This window comes from Entelurus aequoreus, linkage group LG09 (assembly GCF_033978785.1).
Source record: "Entelurus aequoreus isolate RoL-2023_Sb linkage group LG09, RoL_Eaeq_v1.1, whole genome shotgun sequence".
NCBI lineage: Eukaryota > Metazoa > Chordata > Actinopteri > Syngnathiformes > Syngnathidae > Entelurus > Entelurus aequoreus.
Window position 1 is genome coordinate 32,219,382 of NC_084739.1, and position 16,505 is coordinate 32,235,886.

General features: G+C 38.9%; 1 protein-coding gene across 2 annotated transcripts in view; it reads left to right on the forward strand.

The window, feature by feature from the left end:
* Positions 1-4,283: 4,283 nt before the first annotated feature.
* The window catches only part of si:ch211-126j24.1 (phosphofurin acidic cluster sorting protein 2), a 95,996-nt gene continuing 83,774 nt past the window's right edge, over positions 4,284-16,505 (forward strand). Inside the window, exon 1 of one of the 2 annotated variants that reach the window (XM_062058573.1) lies at positions 4,284-4,636. In XM_062058573.1, coding sequence (XP_061914557.1) covers positions 4,422-4,636 — 215 coding nt within the window. In that variant the 5' untranslated portion in view covers positions 4,284-4,421. The remainder of the gene's footprint in view (positions 4,637-16,505) is intronic. The other variant, XM_062058574.1, reaches the window with a different exon arrangement.

Consider the following 16,505-nt stretch of genomic DNA (forward strand, 5'->3'; position numbering starts at 1 on the left):
AAATGAATGAGGAAACTCCGACTGGTGTGCTTGCTGGCAAATTTCAGTTCAAAATACACCCTGACGGGAATTTAGATAGGACTGTTACCAAGTATTGAGCAAATAAATGAAGTGCATTCATGTAACATTTTTAAAAATGATCCTGTATGACATTCTGACAATAAGCTTGCATTTGCGTCCATATATTGGGCTCTTTAAGTTCATTTAAACTCTGCAAGTGAGTAATAACCTTTGATTAATTATGATTAATCCATTCCATACTCAAAAGTTTGATTAATCTGATTAAAAAATAACATTTGACAGCACAAAAAAACACATGTTCAATTAACATTTTTCTGTGTTTATTAAAAAGTGTGCTTGCATGCTTCAGTATTTTGTAAATACTGTACATTAAATTTTATGGCTTAGACTTGGGGGTGTCCAAACTTTTTCCACCTCAGGCCACATTCAGACAAATTGAAATATGCAGGGACCACTTTGATACATTTTGTCCATTTAAAGATGCTAAAAGTAAATCAATGTATGTTAATATATGCTAAGCTACTGCTAGTTGAACAAAACATCAATGTTAGATTTTTCTTATCTTTGACAAAGGAAAATAATTTAATATGTAATAACTATGACTGTCAAAGATAAGATAACTAATGCAATTAATCACAAAAATATTGGATTAATTATGTATATACACAGATTAATCAAGGCAATCTTTGACTGAACATGCTTGTTTACCTTCTAATGCAGGTGTCCCCAAACTTTTTGACTCAGGGGCCGCATTGGGTTAAAAAAATTTGGCCGAGGACCGGTCTGCATATTCCTCGCGCATTAATTGACTGAAAGAGCACGCACTTGCCAGGCACTCGCCCGACACTGCGGCGCGAGCGTGATGTCCCATTATTGATGGAAAAATGCATTTTTAGACAATATGATTTGCCTGAATGGCTAGGAGACACAGAGAGTAACAATCAGTAGAACATTTATTATTAACGACAGATTTGAAAAAATTATTATAATTTTTTTTTTAAATAGTTTTTTTTTTAATTTTTCAAATAAACTTGGGACTTTCCGCTGGCCGGATTATGGACGCTCGCGGGCTGTATCCGGCCCACAGGCCGTAGTTTGGGGACCCCTGTTCTAATGTATTCTAAAATTGCATCTCTGTCCAAATATTGGGGTCTTTTTAAATGTAATTGAATTTATGCAAGCCAGCAATACAACAAGTAATACTTGTGATTAATGATTAGTCCAAATTCAAAAGCGTGATTAATCTGATTAACAAATTATTCATATGACAGCACTACTAATAACATATCCCATTAATAATTATTTATTAATCAGAATTTTCTGTATTCCAATTTTCCACACTACATTGCCACTGGCCATACTGGTAGGCTTTGTTTGTAAACACACTCATTGCTGACCATTCATCAAGTGATACTGATAATGCCGACAACTTGTGCGTTGTCAACAGCTTTTATCGAGTTCCTAAGCCTATTTTTTGACTGACGAAAGCATCTGAACAGAAGCATGAACGCGAGCATGGATTGCTTCAATCATGTGACGTGCAACTTTGTGTTTACTCTGATGATTTCATTTAAGGTAATCAAAAACATTTTGTAAGAAATGATCTAAAAAAAATTAAGGCCCCACTTTGCATTAACTTGATGTGCTTGGTCGAATAACCTTTATAGTAGTTGTATTGATAATGAATAGTGTACTCACTTCTCTCATCAGGACTGTGGCCTTCACATAAAACAAAACTAAAGCGACATGACAAGAACATTCTCCTAATCCTGCTTTACAGAGACTGGTTAACCGTGATTATCCAGGGTGTCAAACTTGGGTCCAATCATTTCTGAGAGTGCATGACTCTAGCCTTGGCAACACGATGTCCACTGGGTTTATTCAGGTTAAGAGAAACATCAGAAACTCATTCACAAACAAACCGGTTATTGTTTTTTAGACTGTTATAATTTGCAAATGTTATTTTCTACTGATGTTTCATACCAAGTCCGGGTATTAAACATCAGGGAATGTTGTGATTTCTGCTTCACTCAGACTTGTCTATCTGGTAAGGATCCTCACTTAAAATTGCGTCAGTTTTCTCCTTATAACAACTAAGGGACTTATTATCTAGTGACTCAGAGTATTTCTCCATCGTACAAAAGCCGGTGCAAAGTTATTTTCCACTGAATAGAATAAAATAGATCTTTATTGTCATTGTATATTGTACAACCAAATTGAAAGCAAACACATTTAGTGCAAATTCATAATGACACATAAAAAACATAAGAACATTGGTACTAAGATAAATAGGTTGGGTATGTACCAGCACTGATAACGCTCCCTCCCGGATCCTTAGCCGGGGCTATAGTCCTGGGCTCGGGCTCCGGTGGCATGCCCGTGCCAACGTAAACAATGACTCTCGGTGAAAACAAGCATACCAATATGGCTTTCAGCAATGCATTGTGGGATATTTTAGCCAAAAATCTGCAGCCTTCACAAAAAAAACTGCGGGACAAAATTGGCCCCTGGGCCGCATTTTTGACATAAAATGTACGGTAAGTGAATGTTCTGGAGTTGTAAATGTTCTAAATACTGCACAGATGCCAGAAGAAGATGGGTTAAAACCCATATTGTTTTGAGTTCAAAATACGTGTAACCTTGTTTAATGGCTCTCTGGCACGTCAGCCGTTACATTGTTTAGGAGAAAGCAAGTTGCATTGGAAGCGAAAATTTAAAACAAGACAATAAAATCTACGTCCGTTTAATTTGCAATTAATAAATGCATGTGTAAACATTTATGTATGATATTCAACTGTGTGCAGCATTTTAAAGCAAGGAGGTGCTGCCACTCTTACCCAAGTTGTACGAAATCTGCATGCACACATACAGGTGATAGACAGTTGCGATAGCCAATCAGATCACAAGTTGTTGTCAGTAAGGCCTTTCTAGCTGGCCTTACGCTGTGATTGGATACTCACTAGTGAGTGAGTATCCAATCACAAGTTGCGAAAACAGGAAGTGGCACAGGAGCCATATGAGCCATAGAAAGCCACAGAAAACTCACCGGTACTCACAAAAAAGGAGAGCAACATGTTGATTAGGTGGCAGATGTATATTTGCAAGGCCATTTTCAAGGATACTTAAGAGAAACTACATCTTGTGAGACGAGATCGGCAATGAAATGGGGAAATGCCCGCCATTTCCACTCAAATCAACCGACTATGAGGGGCTATACGGCGTCAAATGGGTTCTACAAATTCCATCCATCCATTTTCTACCGCTTGTCCCTTTTGGGGTCGCGGGGGGTGCTGGAGCCTATCTCAGCTGCATTCTGGTGGAATTCTGGACAAGTCGCCCCCTCATCGCAGGGCCAACACAGATAGACAGACAACATTCACACACACATTGCCGATAAATGCTTTAGAATGTAATATCGGGAATGATCGGTATCGTTTTTTTTATTATCGGTATCGGTTTTTTAAATTTTTTATTATTAAATCAACATAAAAAACACAAGATACACTTACACAATTAGTACACCAACCCAAAAAACCTCCCTCCCCCATTTACACAAAAGGGTTGTTTCTTTCTGTTATTAATATTCTGGTTCCTACATTATATATCAATATATATCAATACAGTCTGCAAGGGATACAGTCCGTAAGCACACATGATTGTGCAGGCTGCTGGTCCACTAATAGTACTAACCTTTAACAGTTATTTTTTTTTTACTAATTTTCATTAATAACTAGTTTCTATGTAACTGTTTTTATATTGTTTTACTTTTTTTATTCAAGAAAATGTTTTTAATGCATTTATCTTATTTTTTAATTTTTATTTTTTAAAAAGGACCTTATCTTCTCCATAACTGGTTGTCCAAATTAGGCATAATGTGTTAATTCCACGACTGTATATATTGGTATCGGTTGATATCGGTATCGGTAATTAAGGGTTTGGTCAATATTGGATATTGGAAAAAAAACATTATCGGACATCCCTAGTTAAAACCCATAATATTGTTTTAAAATGCAAAATACGTGTAACCTTGTTTAATGGCTTTCTGGCACGTCATAGTCTCTATATTGTTTATGAGAAAGCAAGTCGCATTGGAATCGAGAATTTAAAACAAGATTAAAAAAATCTACGTCCGTTTAATTTACAATACATAAATGAACATAAGCATAAAACATATATATTTATATATGATATTCAACTGTGCAGTGTTTTAAAGCAAGGGAGTGCTGCCACCCTTACCCACCCGCATGTAGTGGCATGCCCCGCCCAGACTATCAGCATCTCGGTCACTGGCTGTAGAGAGGACTCGGGAGTCTGGAGAAGCAGGGCAGGCAGCGCTCACCTCTCAGCCTCCCGCGTACGTCCGACACTAAGCTAAAGCTGCTCCCTCGGCAGTGGAGGTGATGATGGCGGCGGCAGTTGAGAGAGGAGTCGGCGCCCGGGCCGCTTTCCTGAGCCCAAACAGCGGTGTGGGTTGCGTACCAGCACCGACAACGCTCCCTACCGGATCCTTAGCCGGGGCTATAGTCCTGGGCTCGGGCTCCGGTGGCATGCCCGTGCCTATGAACCTCTTCGCGACCTGGGAGATAGATCGCTCGTCCCCGAACTGTGTGCCGAGGTAAGGTTGACATTACAGTGCTGGTGTTAACACCACAACCTGAAATGTGGACATTTAATATTCCATAATGTTAGATAAACAACACCCTCGGTCATTACGGTGAAGCAGTGTGTGTATTTTTTGCTTCAATGCTAACTGTTAAGCTAACTAGCAAGTTGGCTAACGCAAAAAGCTACAAGCAAATATTACTGGTGTTTGATTTCAAAGCGAAATAGTTAAAGAAGACTTGATAATCACGGAAAAATATGCGTTTTAACGAGCGACATATCTCTTGAATGAAATGGCCATGTGTTTGTCGTACATGTAATGACTGGTGAGTTACATTCCAATTCGACTGTTATGGTAATATAAGTAGCCAGCAAAGTTGGGCTAACTGGTTTATTTAAAGGTTTCTGTAGCACAGCGGTCAAAATGGACAACAGGGTGTAAATCTGTGTTGCGGGTTTAAACGTTGCGTTTAATTCAATGTTTAACGTAAACATGCCTCTACGCGTGAATACGATGACATGGGCGCTGTTTGTCCCCCTGATGTCATTTTGAAACAGCATGACGTAAACTAATGAAATCAGTTCATAGTTGTATTCTTGTAGATTTTACAACAATTGGTACTGGTGGTGTTCAAAAAAATGTTGCATGCACATTCAGTGATTTTGTTGATGAACGCCCAGTATACAATTGACTTTCAATAACACTATGCGTTCGTATGCATAGTCAGTGAGCAGGCACGCTGTTGCCACCTGACCAGAAGCCTCTCTGGAGCTGAGGGTACATTAATCAGCTTTGACCTAGATCTGTTCTACTCACTGGGGGGAAAGTGGGCTTGCAAGGGGAGGGTTTCCTCCACTCTGGATATTTGCGTGCATGTGTGTTTGTTTGCTTTTCGACTGCATGAGTATGCACGCATATGTGAATGTAGTCATACCATGTGAATAACACACATTATTTACTGCAGGGATGACTAGTTATGAACATTACGCATTTCAGATGGTGTAAACAGGGAAATAACTACTTTCTCTGGGTTTTAGTTTAATTATAATGCAATTTGTAGGAATATTATCCCATTTTAGTTTCAGTCATGAAAATTGCAATTTCCATTCAATCAATCAATCAAAGTGTATTTATATAGCCCTTAATCACAAGTGTCTCAAAGGGCTGTACAAGCCACAACGACATCCTCGGCTCAGATCCCACATCAGGGCAAGAAAAGACTCAACCCAATGGGATACAATGAGAAACATTGTATCCCTGGGCGACCGGTGCAATGGACGTCGAGTGGATCTAATTAATAGTGTGTGAGTCCAGTCCATAGTGGGGCCAGCAGGGGATCATCTTGAGTGGAGACAAGTCAGCAGCGCAGAGATGTCCCCAACTGATGCACAGATGAGTGGTCCACCCCGGGTTCCGACTTTGAACAGTAGCTGTGGTCAGAGCGGGGGCAGAGCAGAAAAGAGACGGCAGATCAACTGGTCTAAAAGGGGGGTCTATTTAAAGGCTAAAGTATACAAATGAGTTTTAAGATGGGACTTAAATGTTTCTACTGAGGTAGCATCTCTAACTGTTACCGGTAGGGCATTCCAGAGTACTGGAGCCCGAATAGAAAACGCTCTATAGCCCGCAGACTTTTTTTGGGCTCTGGGAATCACTAATAAGCCGGAGTTCTGAGAACGCAGATTTCTTGCCGGAACATATGGTACAATACAATCAGTAAGGTAGGATGGAGCTAGACATCGTATTTCAATAAAATGCAACCAACACTTTAGGTTGAAAAAACAAGCGGAAACATTTTTTTTGCTCACATTTTCAATATTTAAGCAATTTTCAATAAAACTACAGTAACCAACATTTTAAAAGTAGATTTACCTGCTAAATAAGGTTCCCCGAGCCGGCAATACAGTATGTGTTCGCCACTCAAGCGTCACCAATGAAGAACATCGTCCCAGGTGTGCGGAAGCGTGTATGCCCCTCATCCCTGTTGATGGTGTTGGCCCCTCGCTTTCTAATTTTTATAGCCTCCTTGATCCATCTCTTGTATTTATTTGTTTCTGATGAAATTAATTCTCCTTGGCTGCTAGTTGTGTTCCGGAAGTTGGTGCATCGCCGTAACTTGCTCAGCTGTCACTTCTGTTGTGTCAGTCGTGTACTTTGTAGCTTAAAGTTGAGTTGTGGCTTTATTTTATTGTGTTGTTTGTCTTTGTTGTGGCTTTTACAGTAGTACTGCAGCTGAACCTTTTTGTGTTGTAATTTATGATATTGTTTTGTGGAGTTTGCATTTGTTATGACCTTTTCAACCACCGTAGCTATCCGCCATTTTTGTTTTGATGACGCCACAAACAGAGAGGCAGACTTAACATTTAATGTCGTCATTATTAGAAGTGCTAAACTTCATATAAATCTGCTGTTCTTAAAAACAACATTTTCCTTTTTCTAGTATTGATAAAATCGATTGATTCCCTATTAAAACGATCTTGGATCGATACCTACCTTCCGGAAGGCAAACTTGCCGAGCACAGATTGATGTAGTTGAATCTAAACGATTAATTGTTGCACCCTTAATGTCTTGTAATACTTTTATTACCAGAATCAGTCTACATTAAATTGATATACTGTCTATTGACTGACTTACAGATATTTTTGTGCAAAGACCCAAAGACAATGAGTAAATTTAAATTTGTGACACGGTTGTGATAGTAACCATTTGAAACATCATATATTTTATTGTATTCAACACAAATATGGCTGTTTACTGTCAAATACTTGTTAAGAGTTAGGTTAATGTTATTTAGAATGTAACAAAAAAATAGACAATGTCGATATTAAAAGGTGTGGACTGCAATCCATTTGTATTGGGGTTTGAGGGGTGTTACATCAGCATCTGATTTGCATAATTTGCCCTGATGCATTGTAGGAGATTTCTTAACAAATATGTTAAGAAATACAAATTAACTTTCTTCAGCCAAGTGTTGTTTTGTCACAAGCAAAACAGCCTGTTAATGCTTTTTTTTTCTAAAAAAAAAAGGGTATGTGGAGCAATCTGTGTATTCGCTAGATATAGCAACAAAGTTGCTAGGTTACTGATCCATCCTGCTACAGTTTCTTATTCTCTGGCAGACCCAGGTGCGCATGAGGTGTGTTGAGAAGTCGGGGTACGATGCAGCCCACAACCTACTGTAGAAGTTGCATTGACGAGCAAAGCCACAAATAAATTTACTCTATGGGAAACACTGCAGCATAAACCATTAGACTACAAATTGTGAAATACCTTGTGGTTATAGTTTGTTATAGATTTTGGTTAAAAAAAAAAATTGGTATCATACTGTAAGCCTTGATTAATATGCTTTTGTAGTTTACCATGATATTTAAACACATTTGCCCACCTGAACATTGAGTTTATGCTGCAGATTGAGAATTAATTTCCTGTATGCTGCAGATTGGGAATTAATTTCCTGCAACAGTCTGGCGAAAAATGTGCTGCATGAAAGTATAAATACAGTTTATAAATGATTATGAATGAATAAAGGCAGAGCATAATGTTTTATCACTTGCAATCATAATTGCTGTTGTAATTTGGTATAACTACAATGTGTAATAATAATCAGTGATGTGACAAGGAATATAAATTATCTGTATAGATTACAATAAGTATTGTTCTTCAAATTATATTAGTTGACTAAAGCAATATTTTTTGCCTTATTTCAGACGATGTTTGTTTTTAGACTGCTTGTCCCTTACTGGTGTAAAAGGTCTTGAATGGAGACCAACCCAAGGCCTGTTTAAGGGAGTCTGCCATGGCATTCTTTCAAGGGCTGGGTCATTTTCTCTGCAGCTGCTTTCCCTTCCACTAGCTTTTACATGTGTGGGTGTCCAGCTGAGTTGTAGGGTATCAAATGAGAGCACGACAAGCAACTTTTGGAAAGGTTTTGAAGTGTAATTCTTTCAAGTTGTCACAGTAATGAATCTATTGATGTTTACACAATAACAATGTTCAATGAATGAAGGACATTGTTGATCAAAACAAAGTCCTGTATATTATGTCAGTAGTGAGTTCAAGTGTGCCTAATGTTTAGTAAATGCAAACAAATCTTATGTGTGTCGCTGATCTTGTTGGAAATGAAAATCAGTTTTATTAACTTTTGTGGTATAAGTGCTGTATCATAAACAATTGTCGTGTGCTTGGTGCAATAAATTATGGTTGTCTATGACAAGGCATTTTATGGTCCAGCAGGCAGTTTTCCTTGTTGCATATCTTTTATGTTCCTTGTGAGTTTCTGAGATCTGTGCGATTATCTTTCTCCCCTAGCTTTCAGTCTTTTTGGTTGGTTGTGTCTTTGGGCAATTCTGAATGTGAACACATAAACTTGTACAGTACTGTATGTGTGTTTTTCTGTGTCCAAGTACTTCTCTTTTGGCATAGCGATTCTATCCTTGGAAGGATTTTGATTCCAGAACTGCTCCTTAATTGGTTCTGATAATGATATAATATGGTATTGTTGATATTTTTTTCATAAACAAGGTAGTCTAGCAATATTTTGTTTACCTTCAAGCAGTTTAACAAAAAAGCTCAGGTCAAGGTAGTGCAGGAGCATAGTGAGTTGGCTCAGCATGTTCCCATTTTTCCCTCACTGAAGAGCTGACCTGAGCTTTTTGAGCTTTGTTGTTGTTGCTGAGTAACCAAGGATAGTTAAGAGGAAAATGGTCTTTATTACTTGTGCAGGGATTATTTCTGCAATTACTTTTTCTGGTTTGCAAGTAGAAATGTAATGATAAACGATATAATGACCTTGTTTTATATTAACATTATCATAACACCGTGATTAATAACACTTTACGGTGACGCTGCTCATTTACTGGAGAAGCAAGGAATAGGGTTAAAAATTGCTAACATGAAAACATGAGACATTAATGTATTTCTCCATTAAGAAATGGCATTCCCCCAATCCAAACTTGTAAAATCACATTACTGTCTGAACAACTAAGATACTCGATTGTGCATATTAGTTTCTTAGACAGACAGATCGATCGATACCCGAAGCAAGATGATAAACAGATGCCTAGAGGGCGCTAACTTTCAAGTTTATTTTAAGCATCATATCCCACCCTCATATGGCTTCTAGGACGTAATGATCTATGTACGCACGTAACACATGAACACACGACCGAAACTATCACGGTTATCTGGACTCTGTTATCACTGGACTCGTGAATTCTTATAAATAACTGAAATAAATAGACCGACTGTCAGAAAACCCACTATTTTGCTTGCTTTTTGTTTATGCTTCACTGCTAGTGGTTTAGTCTTGGTATTTGATCTGTTTTAATAGCTAACCTTTTTTTTTTTTTTTTAATATTGGTTTGTACTGTTGTTTTTTTTCATAAACAAGGTAGTCTAGCAATATTTTGTTTACCTTCAAGCAGTTTAACAAAAAAGCTCAGGTCAAGGTAGTGCAGGAGCATAGTGAGTTGGCTCAGCATGTTCCCATTTTTCCCTCACTGAAGAGCTGACCTGAGCTTTTTGAGCTTTGTTGTTGTTGCTGAGTAACCAAGGATAGTTAAGAGGAAAATGGTCTTTATTACTTGTGCAGGGATTATTTCTGCAATTACTTTTTCTGGTTTGCAAGTAGAAATGTAATGATAAACGATATAATGACCTTGTTTTATATTAACATTATCATAACACCGTGATTAATAACACTTTACGGTGACGCTGCTCATTTACTGGAGAAGCAAGGAATAGGGTTAAAAATTGCTAACATGAAAACATGAGACATTAATGTATTTCTCCATTAAGAAATGGCATTCCCCCAATCCAAACTTGTAAAATCACATTACTGTCTGAACAACTAAGATACTCGATTGTGCATATTAGTTTCTTAGACAGACAGATCGATCGATACCCGAAGCAAGATGATAAACAGATGCCTAGAGGGCGCTAACTTTCAAGTTTATTTTAAGCATCATATCCCACCCTCATATGGCTTCTAGGACGTAATGATCTATGTACGCACGTAACACATGAACACACGACCGAAACTATCACGGTTATCTGGACTCTGTTATCACTGGACTCGTGAATTCTTATAAATAACTGAAATAAATAGACCGACTGTCAGAAAACCCACTATTTTGCTTGCTTTTTGTTTATGCTTCACTGCTAGTGGTTTAGTCTTGGTATTTGATCTGTTTTAATAGCTAACCTTTTTTTTTTTTTTAATATTGGTTTGTACTGTTGTACAGTACTTTAAAGGCCTACTGAAACCCACTACTACCGACCACGCAGTCTGATAGTTTATATATCAATGATGAAATCTTAACATTGCAACACATGCCAATACGGCCGGGTTAACTTATAAAGTGCAATTTTAAATTTCCCGCTAAATTTCCGGTTGAAAACGTCTTTGTATGATGACGTATGCGAGTGATGTCACTAGTTAAACGGAAGTATTGGTACACCTTTGAATCCAATACAAAAAAGCTCTGTTTTCATCTCAAAATTCCACAGTATTCTGGACATCTGTGTTGATGAATCTTTTGCAATTTGTTTAATGAACAATGAAGACTGCAAAGAAGAAAGTTGTAGGTGGGATCGGTGTATTAGCGGCTGGCTGTAGCAACACAACCAGGAGGACTTTGACTTGGATAGCAGACGCGCTAGCCGCCGAACTCACCTTAACTTCCTCCGTCTCCGGGCCGCCGACCGCATCTGTGATCGGGTGAAGTCCTTCGTCACACCGTCAATCGCTGGAACGCAGGTGAGCACGGTTGTTGATGAGCAGATGAGGGCTGGCTGGCGTAGGTGGATAGCTAATGTTTTTAGCATAGCTCTGTGAGGTCCGGTTGCTAAGTTAGCTTCAATGGCGTCGTTAGCAACAGCATTCTTAACCTTCGCCAGGCTGGAAAGCATTAACCGTGTAGTTACAGCTCCATGGTTTAATAGTATTGTTGATTTTCTATCTATCCTTCCAGTCAGGGGTTTATTTCGTCTGTTTCTATATACAGTTAAGCCCAATGCTATCACGTTAGCTCCGTAGCTAAAGTGTTTCGCCGATGTATTGTCGTGGAGATAAAAGTCCCTGTGAATGTCCATTTCACGTTCTCGACTCTCATTTTCAAGAGGATATAGTATCCGAGGTGGTTTAAAATACAAATCCGTGATCCACAATAGAAAAAGGAGAGAGTGTGGAATCCAATGAGCCAGCTTGTACCTAAGTTACGGTCAGAGCGAAAAAAGATATGTCTTGCACTGCATTCTAGTCCTTCACTCGAAAGTTCCTCATCCACGAATCTTTCATCCTCGCTCAAATTAATGGGGTAATCGTCGCTTTCTCTGTCCGAATCTCTCTCGCTGCTGGTGTAAACAATAGGGAAATGTGAGCAGCACTCCAGCTTGTGACGTCACGCTACTTCCGGTAGGGGCAAGGCTTTTTTTTATCAGCGACCAAAAGTTGCGAACTTTATCGTCGTTGTTCTCTACTAAATCCTTTCAGCAAAAATATGACAATATCGCGAAATGATCAAGTATGACACATAGAATGGATCTGCTATCCCCGTTTAAATAAAAAAATGTCATTTCAGTAGGCCTTTAAGATTTATTGAAATTAAAATTGCATAACAAATAAAATATATTTCCGTAAATTCCGGACTATAAGCCGCTACTTTTTTCCTACGCTTTTGACACTGCGGCTTATAAAACGGTGCGGCTAATATAGGGATTTTTCTTCGCTGACGGCCATAATGCAAATAGTTTTCATAAAACACATGCACTTACATAGAAATAATATGGTATTTTTGTGCTATGTCTTTTGGACGAGTTCGCTCACTGCAGGTGCTGCTGGGTGATTGGCTACAGCGTTTCCCGCTGTTACAATTAGTACAATTGCCGTTCCGTCCTTAGCGTTTTTACTCGTAAGGATTCTTCATTCAGAACTCTCAGCAACATTTGTATGTTTTACAGTATAATTAAAACAGTTTATAGTTACTAAACCGTCCCAAGTGTGATGTTTTTAGGAGTATTTTCATGCATATTAAAGTTAAAGGCCTACTGAAACCCACTACTACCGACCACGCAGTCTGATAGTTTATATATCAATGATGAAATCTTAACATTGCAACACATGCCAATACGGCCGGGTTAACTTATAAAGAGCAATTTTAAATTTCCCGCGAAACTTCCCGTTGAAAACGTCTAGGTATGATGACGTTTGCGCGTGACGTCAATGGTTGAAGCGGAAGTATTCGGACACATTGTATCACAATACAAACAGCTCTGTTTTCATCGCAAAATTCCACAGTATTCTGGACATCTGTGTTGGTGAATCTTTTGCAATTTGTTTAATGAACAATGGAGACTGCAAAGAAGAAAGCTGTAGCAACACGCGCTATCCGACGCTAGCCGCCGACCGCATCGATGATCGGGTGAAGTCCTTCGTCGCGCCGTCGATCGCTGAAACGCAGGTGAGCACGGGTGTTGATGAGCAGATGAGGGCTGGCGTAGGTGGATAGCTAATGTTTTTAGCATAGCTCTGTCGAGGTCCCGTAGCTAAGTTAGCTTCAATGGTGTCGTTAGCAACAGCATTGCTAGGCTTCGGCAGGTTGGACAGCATTAACCGTGTGGTTACATGTCCAGTGTTTGGTAGTATTGTTGATCTATTGTCTATCCTTCCAGTCAGGGGCTTATTTCTTTTGTTTCTATCTGCATTTAAGCACGATGCTATCACGTTAGCTCCGTAGCTAAAGTGCTTCGCCGATGTATTGTCGTGGAGATAAAAGTCACTGTGAATGTCCATTTCGCGTTCTCGACTCTCATTTTCAAGAAGATATAGTATCCGAGGTGGTTTAAAATACAAATCCGTGATCCACAATAGAAAAAGGAGAAAGTGTGGAATCCAATGAGCCCTTGTACCTAAGTTACGGTCAGAGCGAAAAAAGATACGTCCTGCACTGCACTCTAGTCCTTCACTCTCACGTTCCTCATCCACAAATCTTTCATCCTCGCTCAAATTAATGGGGTAATCGTCGCTTTCTCGTTCCGAATCGCTCTCGATGTTCTCTACTAAATCCTTTCAGCAAAAATATGGCAATATCGCGAAATGATCAAGTATGACACATAGAATGGATCTGCTATCCCCGTTTAAATAAGAAAATTTCATTTCAGTAGGCCTTTAAAGTTAAAGTACCAATGATTGTCACACACACACACTAGGTGTGGTGAATTTGTCCTCTGCATTTGACCCATCCCCTTGATCACCCCCGGGAGGTGAGGGGAGCATTGGGCAACAGCGGTGCCGCGCCCGGGAATCATTTTTGGTGATTTAACCACCAATTTCAACCCTTGATGCTGAGTGCCAAGCAGGGAGGTAATGGGTCCCATTTTTATAGTCTTTGGTATGACTCGGCTGGGGTTTGAACTCACAACCTACTGATCTCAGGGCGGACACTCTAACCACTAGGCCACTGAGTATTGTTCATGCTATCGTAATGTAATGATGCTAGCATCGTTAACATTAGGTAATATGCTAACACATTTACATGTGTTTGTGTTCGTATTAACCTACAACAGAATTTTGTTTGTATTGTTTCAGTTTCACAATTGTTTCAGTAAACGCACCAAGACATCACCGTAGAGTTATTGAGCCTGTTTAGGTGATGGAGAGCTAGCTTCCGCAGCTCGTGGGTTCATGACCATGACTTTTGTTTTGTTTGATCAGCTGTTTTACTTCCGTGTTACAGGCACCTTTGGAAACAATTAAAGTATGTAAATAATCATTTACAGAATCTTTCTGTGTAAATATTAGTTTTGCAACGTATATGTCTGCGGCTTATATAGTCTGGTGCGGATCAAATATGGAAAATATTTTTTTCTTGAGCCAGGTAAGAGATGATTAATAAAGACCCAAATTAAACAAAATACTGTTAAAGTATGATTAATTGACCTTGTGTGCTGCTCTTTAATAAGCAGGATGATTTCTGGTAATGTATCATTGATGTATTACTATTGTGATAAGTCAGCTTTGTTTGACAGTACAAACATTTCACCAAAATGTTTCTTTTTCAGTTTTAAAATATCACAAAACCTCTCTCATCTCTTTGTGGTATTTCCACTTTGTCGTTGTTTTTCTCAGGCATCTTTCTTTATCTGCACTCTACTTGTCCCGCCCTGGAGCAATACAATGTCTGCGTATGTTACTCATTCTATGTATCATCAAAGCAACAACATACAAATCAATGCTTTTTTCTAATCTAACTATTTAATCAATGAATCATTGCAGCCCTAGGCTAATCTATCCTTAGACTGGTTTATGTTGACAAATCAGTCCCTTGTAAAATGTTGTGGACAAATAAACATTAAAGTATTTTTCAGCAGAGCAAGCGGGACGGCATGACATTGGAGTCTCCTGACTGCTGTCTCATACAATCTTGGCACAGTTGGAAGCAGAAAGAAGGGAGCTATCTGAGAGCTAGCATGCCCATAAAAGTATGTCCGTCACATTTTGATATCTAATGGGATCTCACTGTTAAAAAAGACTAAAACACAGCTTTCAAAGGCATCCAAAACTGTTTGCAGGCTCACGTCTAAATGCATGAACATTATGATTTTAAGCTTTGGCATTGTTTAACACAAGTATCCAACATTGTATCAACATATATAGGTCAGAAAATAGGAAAATCATCAGGTCTCCTTTGTTGTAAATCAAGTATGTGGGGGTCACATGAGTGTCAAAATCGTATATGACGCGGCATCAATTTACCTGCCAAAATATGCTATTCACAAGTTGAGCCTGCATACATCAACAAAAACCCTTTCTATTTTCCTCTGATATTCATCTGTGGTGACCAGCACATTCTTTGATCTGGGTCCCAAGATAACAGAGAGGTCTGTTGTAAACACGTTTACTTGTCTTCTACCCTTGTTTCTGTATATCTCTTCAAAGATTTTCTTGTGGTGTAAACAAAGTAAGACAAACACAATAATCCAGGTTTGCAAGTTTTTTTATATAAGACACCAAATAATGTTAGCTCTAAGTAATTGTATTTTAATTGTAATATCGTGATACAAGGGTATTTTATTAATGAATAGATACAGTTTTTGTATTGTGTATTGTGAATAGACATTGTAATATCAGATTAATTTCTTTTCAAGCAAACCATGACATTAAAACACTTTTAAAGAGTGCCATCTATATATAAAATGAGAGCGTTACACTTTACCTCTGTACAAATTACCTTACTTTGCATATTCACCCCCTTGCATCTCAAGCCTTTGGGCATTGTCTTTCGTATGACATTGCTGCAGTAATCTGATTTCTTAGGAAAAGAAGAGATAGTAATCAATTGGTGCACACAGACAACTGACAGTGTAATCCTCTGCATCCTGAAACAAACACTTCCATCAGCCATCTCCAGTGCCCTTTTAAAATAGTGATACAGACACAAAGGGCAAAAGTATCAAAATATTGTGGATCACATCGCTTCATGGCGATCACAGACTTTTTTTGAGTGAGGAATATATCTTTATTTGCGATGGTTGCACGGTAGACATTTTAATTCAATCTCCCTATTTTGATAATGCATATTGATCGCACATTCTTGCTGTGGCTTGCTAATTCGGCAACGACAGGCTGCCACAAACAATTCCTCACAACGTTATGTAGCGGCACGGTGGGCTGGGGTTCCTGTCGTTGGCCGGCCTGGCTGCGTGTGGCCGGTGGTCCCTTGTTCCCTGGGCACCGCACCTGCTGTTTTGGGTTGGGCTCCCTGGGTGACTGGGGCCGTTATTTGGCTCTCGCACACACAGAGAGACAAATATATTGTACATACAAATTCACATACATACTCACATACACACAATTATTCATGCATACTGTATATACACTAG